We start from the raw sequence: 12,123 nt of genomic DNA, 5'->3' as shown, positions 1-12,123 counted from the left end.
GAGAAGCTTTGTAACAACTTGTTAGAATTCACTTTGCTGCTTCTTCATCCTCTACTCTTTGAATCCCCAAAGCAACACCTTTTATTTTTCACAGTATTGTGTGGTTCAATAAATTCTCTTTCTTGCCCCTCCAAGCCTTTTGGATAACCTTCCTCAACAGCCACCTCACTTCATGGGAAAAGAGAGTCTTTACTTCAGCACCTTTATTATTGCACTGAAAGTGTTGTTATCAGCAAAGGTTGGTGGTGCACCGTCCCCGTACCAGTCACAGGCTGAGCGAGGCCAAGCTGTAGCAAAAACCATCACCTCAACCAAATCTGACCTATGCAACTTACATAAACACTTGACTTTCCATGGATTGCCCAGTTTCCCAGACCAAACGCCCCTCCGTTCCTCACTTGCTCTTGGTCTCATCCTCATCACCCTCAGTACAGTAGTTTTGTTTCCCACGGTATCAGTTACCCAAAGTCAACTGAGGTCTGAAAATATCAAATAGGAAATTCCAGAAATAAACAATTCATAAGTTTTAAGTTGTGCGCTATTCTGAGTAGTGTGGTGAAATATTGCCCCGTCCTGCTCCACCCCACTTGGGACAGGAGCCATCCCTCTGTCCAGTGAACCCACACTGTGTTCACAATACACCCATCCGTCACTTAGCTGCCTTGGTTATCAGATTGATTATGAGAAAGAGAGAAATCGCTTTCACATAACTTTTATTACAGTATATTGTTACCGCTGTTAACCTCTTACTGTGCCTCATTACAAATTAAACTTCATCATATGTAAATATGTACAGGGTTTGGCACTATCTGCACTTCTGGGCATCCACTGGGGGGGGGGTCTGGGAATGTGTCTACTGTAGGTCAGGGGGATGACTGTACTGACACACACCTCATGCCTGTGTAAGACCTCGGATGGATGACTATGATTGATAACCTGTGATGTCCCACACAGAGGCCTTCCTTCGTGTGGTCCCTATTATCTAGCACAGCAGGTTTAAACCTGAAGCATTTGGTAACTTTATGAAATAAATGACTGAAGGAATAAATGAATGTCACATGAAGCCTGAACCTCTTCAACCCCAATAATGAGGATCTGGGGTGCACTACTACAGTGGCCTAATATGAAACAAGCCAGCTCCAATTTAGCCCCAGATCCTCATGATTGGGCTTCAGAGCATTACAACTCTGAAGGCTCCTAGGAGGGAATAAAAGAAGAAAGACCAGAGCGGGAAGGTGAGGAAGCAACAGGGAGAGGCAGCTAAATAGGAAGAGGGGGAAATGAAAAAGATCCATTACTTGCTAAAGCAACATTTACAGAGCACTTCGAGCACTTCCTCATGCCAGACATACTAACTCATTTAACCCTTTCAATGCTTTTGCTGTTCCCATTTCCAGAGGGGAGCGCTTACAACCAGAGAGGTTCAGCAACTTGCCTAGAATCACACTGCTAGTAACCGACAGGGTCAAGTTCTGAGCTTGGAGAATCTGACTGCAAAACCCAAGACCCCAAACTGCCCTTGTCAAAGCACATCCCACAGGATACACTGTCCTCTAGGCGTACCTGATAGGTGTGGAGTGAAAAAATAAAAATACGTGGTCAAAGGCAAATTTGGAAAATGGTAAGTTAAATGGGCTTCTTTACTAAAAGACTTCTTAGAGCATTTGAATTGCTAATGAGCATTGCGAATCTCCAATAGATGAACAGAGTACATATATGAACCAGACTTATTTGGTTAGGGGCTTTTCTCTTGGGGAAGCATCTTGCTGGACCAGATGCCACTTTCAGAAGCATAAACCTCATATCTCTTCAAGACCCACTGTGTGCTCCCAGGTTTTCCAGGGGTCAGCTGAGGAAAGGTGTAGAGACCACACAGAATTTGAATCACTCCAGAGCTCTACAGCCTCAGCCAGCTTCCTGCAGAGGTCTAGCTGAGGGCCTCCACTTCTCCTGCCTATTCAAGACAGGAAGCCACTGGCATTTATCCACTGCCCTCTCAAACTGCGCAGCCTACCCAGCTCTCTCTGCAGGGTGTCTGTCTGTGTGCATTTCACAAAGGAAATTTCTCATCTGAGTTGATTGTTCCCTTCAATTCTGAACTCCTGCCTGTCCCTTCTGAAATTTGGCATTAAATCATCATAATCAAAAAGGGTATCCTACTCTACCCAAATCTCAGAAAGAATTCTTCTTAGAAAAGCCTAAAGTTGATGGCCTGAAGTTGATGGCTATTACATGCCACTGACAAAAGTATTAAGGATTCCCTTAAAGATAACAAGTTAAAGACATTTTCAGTCTCCTTGAAGGAGACTGGCAGGTAAGGCATTTTTCTGTTAAGTGCCTTGGAGCCTATTACATGATAAGTGCTTGTTCTATGAAGCACTGTTGTTCCAAGTTCAGTAAATATCCTTAAGCCAAGAGAGCAATTACAGGTAAACAACTATTTTTTTTTAATACAATGAGTACCCTAACTATTCACACCAACACCTAAGATGATCAGAAGCTGCAGGAGCAACCTGAAAGCCGAATGGGAAGTCTGAACACCTGTGACAGCCAAATTCCCAGGCAATGAATGATGCCATGGAGAAGTTACCCAAGAGGCCATAGGAAGAAGACAATTTAGCATGTATGTCTTGGGTTCCTAATCACAGCTGTTGAGTCACCAAACTAAGTCCTCTAAGATAATGCCCTCATCATGTCATTCCTCTGCTCAAAAACTTTCTACGGTTCCCCATTGTCAATAAAACAAAATTTGAACTTCATAGATTGGTATGGTATGTCCTGCACAACCTGCCTCAAATCCACCTTTCCGGCTACATTTCACCAGAATTCCCCACATGCAGCTTTCCTTCCCCTTTTCCTGCCTTTCATTTCAAGCCGTCTCCATACCTACCTCCATCATGACGCCCTTCCACCTCCATTCCAGCCCATATTTGTCACCTGAAACTCTGAAGTGCTTTCAACATGTTCGGTTTCTACAAACTAGGAAGTTTTCCCCAACCACAAAACCACCTTAACCACGTTTGATTCTTTTTCAGCGTAGGAGGGGAAATGACCTCTGTGGCTGATGACTTCCACCAGAGTTCAGCAATGCTCCTATTTTCTGGGAGATGAAATGCTCTACATCTTCCATGCCTGTGGTTTATATTTCAGCAAGTGGTGTCAGTGCTGATATAGTAACCTCCCATTTTTATTGAGCAGCACACAATGTAATTGATGACATCTGCTGGGGCTGATATTTTAAGTGAAGGCTATTCCCAGCTCTGCCTCCTCTCCCCATGGCTCTGTATATAAATAGCCAACAGCAGCTACACCTGAGGTAGAAAGTGGGCCTTCTCGGCGAAGGTCCTCAATTATACCCCGTAAAGTCAGGAGGTTTTCTGGGAAGATTTATATAAGCAGATCCAGCTTCCAAGCCTGCAAAGCTAGAAAAAGAGGGAGCAGGGGACAGGGCTCTGCTGGAAATAGTTGCCATCATTCTTTGGACTTTTCGGTTAAGTGGATGTAAATACCATGTTCTTTTCAGTGCTCAAATTTTCTGTGTTAACCCCTCAAATCAAGAGAAACTATCATTTATCCCTAAAGGGCAAACAATGCCTACCTTCAAGTATTACCTTTCCAATGTGTATTGGCAACAATAAAAATATCTCCCCTGGGTAGTTTTTGTATTGGTTTATAAGCCTTGGGGAAGAGTAAATCTGGCAGTTATTTATGCAACACTTGATCCTTAAAGGACAGGAACCTATAACTGGTCCTGGGCTAGAGAGAATCTGCCACTGTCAGAAGAGGTACCTCCGCGTAAGCAAAATCCTGTTACATGTATTTGTAGAGCAGCATGTTTACCAGGCACTGAACAATGTGCTGCTCTGCATCTAAGCGTTCTTCCAAAACAAAGGTATATCCTTTTAAAAGAAATTATTAGATATTTTTACCATTTTTGATGAAAAACTTCTAAACTAAATTACAAATACCTTCATATGTTTGTATATAATTTATTGTGATGATTCAATTCAATCATTGGTAAAGTCATAAAAAAGTGAGGCTCTTGGAGGCCACTAAGATACGAATAAGCCCAGAAAGATCCTCCAAAAGAAAGCCTTCCATGGCACCTGCTCCTTGTGTGTGTGCACATGCGTGCGCGCGCACACACACACACACACACACACACACAGTCCCCACCTCCAGATTCAATGCTTCCCCAAACCCATCTACATCACAACCATTAATAGCACATCTCACTGCAATTATTGACCAAGCTACCTCCCCACTCCCCACTTGAGCTCCTCCAGGGTGGGCACCACAGCTTTCTTGCTTTATCCCCAGAACCTGGCTTGGTGCTTGTGCACACCGTAGTAGTTCAATCAATGTTTGAGAATGAATAAGTGTTTGTATTTATGAAAGAATAAAATGTTGCCCTACTTGAGCTAAAATGTATATGTGGAAATTTTAACACCATTTTTGCTTGTAAGAAAACCAGAGTCCAGAGAAAGAGTAGCCCATTAAAATGACAAGAGGCCAGAAAGGGGGCACCTGCCACCATGTTACACGTCAACATCTTCCTTGATTTCTGTGTCAAATTGACCATCACGGTCACGACAAATACTCAAGCTACAAAACTGAGGTCACTCTCAGAATCTTAGACCTTCGATACTTGGTAGGTAATGTTTTTCCTCCAAGTTTCAGCATTAATTGTATATACGTACTGGAAGTAAAATTTACCATCATTTTCTGCAGCAAGGCCTGTGCCAGCAGCAGCCACACATGGAACAATAGGAACAGGTATCTGTCTTAACTCACAGGAGGACACTGGTGGTGATTTACAATGGCCACCAGGAGACTGCCTTTATGCTTGCTGGTGTTAAGTGGAAGAGCCTTCTGAGAACCAACTTAAACCCAAGTGGTCAGTGAGCCAACTCTGAAACAAGTTCCATTTAGAAACCATGACAAAGTTACTTAACAAATGAAATATCAGTGCTTGTGAAAGCTCGGGATTAACCTGTTTTTAAGAAGAAAGTTTCATTTTCATGGCTCATGTAAATTAGGCAGCGTCTTTGGGCATTGTCTCATCTATGAATTAAATTACTGGATTCAGCCCAACAGTGAACCAGGTTAGCCTGACAACAATTTTACTAATTGTTGTCAGACTAACAACCAATGATTATTGTGCTCAATTCAATTAAATTTTTTTCTTAATCTACCTTAGGCCATCTCAAACAAATAACCAATTTGATAAAATGATTTCTATCACCCCAGTCAATTCAGTTCCCAACGTCAGTAAAGACAGCAGGCTGGCCTGTGTGGTAACAGTAACTCAGAATGCAAGGAAGGAAAAATGAGACAGTGTTTCCATTGAATAAACAGCAAGAAACATCCATTACCTTGGTCAAAGGGCTTGTTGGGATTCCAGTTTCTGAAATAATCATCCTACATAAGGAAAAAAAAATAGAAAACGAAAGTCAGATTTCAGGAAGCTTCTCACATAACTGTATAAAAAGCTGCCTTTCCCTCTACCTCCCAAAACACAGAGAACACTAAGAACTTAGGAAACCCCCAAAACAGACATTAACATGCAATCAAAAATATAAATTTACTTTTCAAATTATTGTCTTTCAAGCCGTATGGATTAAACACTAGGAAGAGTAAAAGCATTTCAGCCTCTTGGAAACAGCACTGCTCTCCTTGGTCTGACAAACCGAGACATCGTCTAAGTGCAAGCTGTATTTGCTATCAATTATTCTGCAGGTGATCCCTTGCTGCTCTCACCGATGATTACGCCTCTTTGTTTGTAACAGCTGATAATTCAACTGTCAACATTTCTCTTATATGGAGACATGGAACTTGTGGTGCACTTCCAGTCTTCCAGTACTCACAAAACCTGAGGACAGAGGGCCATTCAAATGCTAGAACTAACCACGGGCATTACATGTAGCTTAATACCATCTGTTCTGAGTGTGTAAAGATAAAAAACAAAGGCTGGCCAATCTGGCTGATCCATCACCATGTCTTCCTTGCATGCATCTGGCATCAATTTATGCCCTGAGACTAGACACTTCATTACCTTGAAATTGCAAGGGTCTGGGTCACTCATGTCTTCATAGTTACATTTAATCTTTTCCCTACTTCTAATAACCTTTTCCTTCCAAAACACAGCTGTCCACTCTCTCTACTCCACTTCTATCATGTGCCCATCCCCACTGCTCCCTCGCACATCTGTCAGCAAAACTAAACAGTATGCAAGGTACGTGACCCATGTGCATCACCCCCACACCACTTTTAGGGCATGTACTCCCTTTTACAGTTAATGTCCTCCTGACTATACCCAAATTATTTGCTGTATATGTTTTTGGCAGACACTCTGCATGCTGCAGTTTCAGAAAGCTGTCCAAAATGAAGCCTCAATTTCTCTTCCAGAGAAGTTAATTTGCATCAAAGCACACAATTAGTTTAAATTATTGTCCATGCTATCTCCTGCTACAGTTTATCGCTGACACCATCTCCTGTGAATTTTATCGGCCTTTGTGTCGTTCAATTACCTGGCTTTATTAGACCCTTGTTGAGTTCACCTAAGCCCTTAAATAGATTTTGAGAAACTGGATTTAGAGTAAAATCAGAACATATTGCTTCTTGGGCAGTGATTCCATTTTCCAGAGCATGAATAAACATGAACAGGTTCCTCGGGATCCTGGTGACTCGCCATTAAATTATTTTTAACTCCAAGGAATTGGCCCACTTTGCTCTGGCTTTAATTTTATGGCATAACTGGCCATCTCACCCATCTGGTTAGGAAGTCTCTGAGGTCTGCACCCTGAAATATAACTGAGGAAGCTTAAAACAATCCGTCTGCCACATCTCTCTCCATCTATGATTTTAAATACAATCCCAGTCTTTGGAACTGTGCGAGTTCAGAATCATCAGCCAGCGTTACATGATTCTAAGTTAAGGGCTGGATGGTAGTTGGAAATTTAGCACCCAATTAAAGCTTGACGGCCCTACACACAAGCATGGTGCCAGCACATTCTGCTGTTCACAAGGGCAAGAGAAGAGATAACCCACAGTGAACTCATCTTCACCACTAGAGAAAAAATAACAAAACGTCCGTCCTTCCAACTGTGGTTCATCAATGCCCTCTTCACCACATACAGAGGACAGCGTCATGTCCATCAGCAATGTGGAATCTTGTGAAATGCTTTCTACTTGAATGTGAAGTCCTTGGAAGCTTAGGATGTGTGTCCAACATGGCACATTCTCTTTGATGTCAAAGAAAGGTCTGAAAAGTCTCAAGAACTGAATATTCCCTAATGATTTCAATGTACTTTATAATTTGGATAGAATCTGAAGCATGCTTCTGGACCTTGTCACTTTCCCAGATTAACTATAATTGCCATTTTTACAAATTTCTTGGGAGAAAAAAATCATAGTTTTAAGTATAAAGCCTCTAAAAGTAGATATCTGCATTAGAATATTTGAAACCCATTGAAATGTAATAACACTGCCTAATTGCTGCCAAAATGTGAAAGTACACCTTGAGTGAAAGCTCATTATGCAAAATGAGTCCTTCAAACAGCCCCTTGCTCAGCAAGACCAAGCAGGGAAAGAAAATGATTCCGTGTATCTGATTGCTTTTACTCTGCCTTAGGAAAGTGGATTGCCAAAGCAAAAACCAATGAGCCAGGAACTGATAAAAATCTTGGGTGTAACTGCTTTGGCTACAGCTGAGAGAGAAACCCTGTATCACGGGCCAAGATCACGAACACATGGGAAGCACTGTAGGCACTGAAGCCCACTTGGGGGATGGTCAGTGAGCATGGTGGAGGGGTCTTCGGAGTAAGCATTCTGCAACAGGATCTGAGTATGAGAGGCCCAGACACAAGGACACCCCTTCCATACTGTACCAGCCAGGTGTGACTGGCCTGCACATATGGCAGTTCCAAGCAGGCTGGGGCTATATCCATCAATTCACTCTGCAACTGTGGGAATTTCTGGAGAGGCAGCATCCAAACCCATGTGGGAAAAGATGAAGATAAAAGAAGGCTTCTTCTAGAGTTTCACCTCCTGAGACTGTGCTCATCCCTGAGTCCCGCTTAACAAGTGGAATGCTCAAAGAACACAAGGACAGCTGTCTGTGGCCCTGAACCAACATTCTATCAATACACGGGCTAGTCATTTCTCCAAGGCCTAAGACCCAAGGGGTACGACTCCAGCTTTTCTCTGATCTTATTTTCTATCTAAAAAAAAAAAAAAAAAAAATAGTGTGTATTTTATATTACCCTAAAACAGAGCTACATCTTCCTTTGCTGTTGACAGTTCTATGAGTTTTCTAACAGGGACAATTCCCACCCTGGGAAGCAGTGTGCCTGCCTGCAGACCACCTCAGAGCTGCACTGCATCCAAGTGTGTTCCTGCTGCATGGACCCCGGGTCCCATCCAGATCCCGGGAAAGTGCAAGACTTTAAGAACCTTCACCTCTAATCTTCCTTCCTCCCTAATGAAGTCATGGCCTGTTAAAAGTCAGACTGTGCTGCAAAGCATGTAGATGGGTTAGATCAAACTCGCCAGAATACGCATATCTGTCTGAGTTGGCCTCTTAACTGGTAATTTCATCATCCTGTGATGTAACTTTTAATAATGACTTGCAAGGACCTCAGCAACAGTTAATTTTTAAAACATAAATCCAAATAGATGTAGATACAGTTATTTATTAAATTCAATAACTCCTATTAGTACATAATATAGGCTGAGGAATAAAAGATGGAAGTGTTACAACACGTGTATTTTATAGGCTTTGCTGCACAGTGTGGTTCTGCGGGCCTCCATTGGACTGACCAGAGAAACGTCCTCTTCTAAATTCCACCCATATGAGGAAAGGCTGATTCCACTTCGCTATGCCACTTCATAAATGAAAATTATCCACCCTTTAGGGACTGTGAAAATCTGGAAGAACTTATAAATTTAAAGAGTCTCACACTTGAGCATATTGACTTATGTCTGAAATCATAAAGTCATAGTAGGAAGGTATAAAAAGTCAGCATACAGATCACAGTAAGAAAGTGACAAATCATTACATGTCTAGGATGAGGATGGAGGAGGTGGTGCTGGTGGTACAGGAAGAATCAGAGACTAGGAAAGATTATGGCCTCAAGTTTTTTTAATCCTCCACAGCTGATCAACATAGATAAAACCATATTTCTCCATTTATCTTACTAAATATTTTACTAACATAGTACTGGACCCTGTGAAATTACTGGCACCCAGTGGCTGGTGCAAAGGAATTTAAGTCTAGGTTTTCAACTGCTTTAGAGACAGTGATTTTAATAAGCATTCATGGACATCTATTTAAACTATTTAGCACATATTGTATATTATACATAATAGACATTAATAAGGATATAATATTTATCAATATATAACTTAATAAAATATATATGTACATATATATTCACATGTGCCAAAGAACATTCTGCTCTATACAGCATCTTGCAATAAAAGCTTTAAGCCTCAATAACAGAAATGATACAAAAATTTTCCTGCTATAATTTGAGTGATTAAGCCTCTTCATCCTGGATTGCTCATAACCAGTTGGAAAGTCTATGGTTCCAGCCCACTTGAATGAGAGGCTGAATTTTTCTTCCACTTTCCTATAGCCCTAAAATGGCTGATGCAACTTAGTTCAAATATTCCCCAGGAGTTTGCCTCTCGCGAGGTGCTTGTCTCAGCTCCCAAAATTATCAAGGCAGACTTAGAGGAAGAGATGGCGTGGCAGAACCGCATGAGAACCATTTTTGAAGTCCAACTGCTTTACCCCTGCTTCTAAAGATGATGTACTATGTTATCTACCTTATAGCTTCAGATACTACAAATCAGAGACATTCAGCTCACATGAAATAGATCATTTCTCCTTCATAAATATTTTAGCTAAGTTATTTGAACCCTGCAGTTTCTTCTGAAGATTACCTGAGATAATTCAAACTACCAGCCTAGAAAATAAATGGGAGCGTCATTTGTCTCAACCAGAAGTGAGTAATGAGTACACAGTAAGTCTGGGCTCAATTGTATAAAATACAAGTGAGCTGTTCTAGCTTTAATATCTCCGTATCTCTGTGAAATCCCCATTAACTGTTACTGGTGTGTGTGTAAAACAGGTGAGTATATGTTTATACACAAACTCTAAAGCACTTTCTTCCTGAATAGCACGATTCTTTGATAAATTGGTCTGACATTTGGTATAAAGTCTGCAGGCCTCAGACAAACTAATTCAGAAAATAACAATGTCAGTTGTTCTGCTCTTTCAATAAATAACCCGCCAGTAAAACACAGATAATAACTGACAATCATACTTGTACTGTAACTAATGAGAAAAGATAAAGCAGCAAATGGACTGTTCATATGTATTTGATAAATTGCATCCTCTGGATATACCAAGGAAAAATAAATGTGTGCAGTGCTGGTTCACTGAACTAAAACCAATATTTGCCACCGAGATTTAGAATTTAGAATAAAATTTACATTTTATTTGGCAACTATTTTGATGCCATGTCTACATACAGTTGAAAAGTCAAAAACCTACCTCAACTTCCTGAGTACGAAAGCATTATAAATGAGAAAAAAAAATAATCACATCAAACAATAGGAAGGAATATAAACATTTTCTATAATTGCATCAAAATTTCAGATTATCATAACATTAGAAAGGTCATAGGCAGATATTTTCCCTTAAGGCAACCGACCATCACTCCCTTGAAAAGTTCCCATCATTCACTAAGTTCACGGGAAAGAACATTGGGTTACAGAGTGGAATACCTGGTGGGAGAAATCTGAATGCTCTAGTGATCTATGTCATTACTGTAGAACAGCCAGCAAAATTATGATTAAATCCAACACTTGGTCATGATTACTATCTATGAAAGTTTCAAATGAACAATTTCCTGTGACATAGGTTCAAAGGGTGAAATTCAGTAAAAACCCCAAGATGACATCAGAGGCCAAGAGTAACAGACCTACATTTCTGCAAAGAAATTCTTTTGCCTTGAAGCACCAAAATAGCTTAAAGGGGTCTAAAATCTGAGAAAGACATGGATTTACAGTCTTAGAAGTATGTAAAATGAATGAGATTGTCACGGTGCCTCCAGCCATTTAAAGGATTATAACCACCACCACAAAGAGCATCCCTTCCTCAGGACTTTGTCTGTCCCTGTCCATCCAAGCTGGGAGGTGGGGGAAGTGACCTGCTGACTTGTTCTCTTCTGAAAGAGAAAAACTGAGTCTGAATTTCCTTCATCAAAGTATGCTCTGCATGTGGCTTTTCCTTACAGGAATATGAATAGGTATGTGATGATCCATTAGTCCTCTAACCAAGACAAGGGGTGTCTCCCCAGACTGAAAGCCATACATACTCCTGACCTCATTAGCAAAATTATTGAAATGTCTGGATATTTAGGAACAGGCTTCTAAATATCCAGGAAGGAGAGAAGCAGCCAGTCCTGTGGAACGAAGGCACAGGGGACACTACGAACAGGACAGGCATGGAAGCAGATATGAGTTTAAATTTGCCCTCGAGCACTCACCAGCTGTGTGGCCTTGTGCAATCCACTTAGCTTCTCTGAGTTGCAGTTCCCTTATCCATAAAATGAGACTACTGCACCTACCTTGGAGGTTGACTCACAATGATTCGCGATAATGTGACAAAGTGCTTGGTATATTATCAGGCACAAAGAATTACTCAATACGGGATGTACACTTTGTGTCCATCTCCAGAGATTTATAGTACTGAGGTGTCCCCGGAACATTGAGAGAAATAATAGGCTTTAGAGAATAATATGTTTAAAATTTCGATAATATGACATCTTACGTATTTGAACCTTACCAAGGAGGCCCAAGTGAAGGGAGACCAACTGCACCTGGGAAAAATAATTATGAAAGATTTTCAATGCATGCAATTGTATTAGTCTCACATATGAAGAGTGGCTTAGAAAAAAAAATTCAATGAAATTTGAAAATTTGAGTTGCAGGCATGTCTTTGTTTAAAGGTCAGGCTTCCAATCTGTAAGATTTAGTGACTCCGTCTGTTAAAAAAAAAAAAGGTAATACTGTACCAGAGCTATGTTGTGCATCCAGTGAGGAGTTCTGTAC

The 12,123-nt window shown here is 41.0% G+C and overlaps 1 protein-coding gene across 2 annotated transcripts in view; it reads right to left on the bottom strand.

Moving 5' to 3' along the window:
* The window catches only part of SPOCK1 (SPARC (osteonectin), cwcv and kazal like domains proteoglycan 1), a 456,569-nt gene that overhangs the window by 242,943 nt on the left and 201,503 nt on the right, over positions 1–12,123 (bottom strand). The window contains exons 2-3 of one of the 2 annotated variants that reach the window (XM_006923092.1): positions 10,562–10,570; positions 5,376–5,421 (exon numbers count right to left, since the gene is read on the bottom strand). In XM_006923092.1, the coding sequence (XP_006923154.1) occupies positions 5,376–5,421; positions 10,562–10,570 (55 nt within the window). The remainder of the gene's footprint in view (positions 1–5,375; positions 5,422–10,561; positions 10,571–12,123) is intronic. The other variant, XM_006923091.3, reaches the window with a different exon arrangement.

Source organism: Pteropus alecto, unplaced genomic scaffold, assembly GCF_000325575.1.
Source record: "Pteropus alecto unplaced genomic scaffold, ASM32557v1 scaffold78, whole genome shotgun sequence".
NCBI classification, from domain to species: Eukaryota; Metazoa; Chordata; class Mammalia; order Chiroptera; family Pteropodidae; genus Pteropus; species Pteropus alecto.
This window is presented reverse-complemented; position numbering and strand designations above follow the sequence as displayed.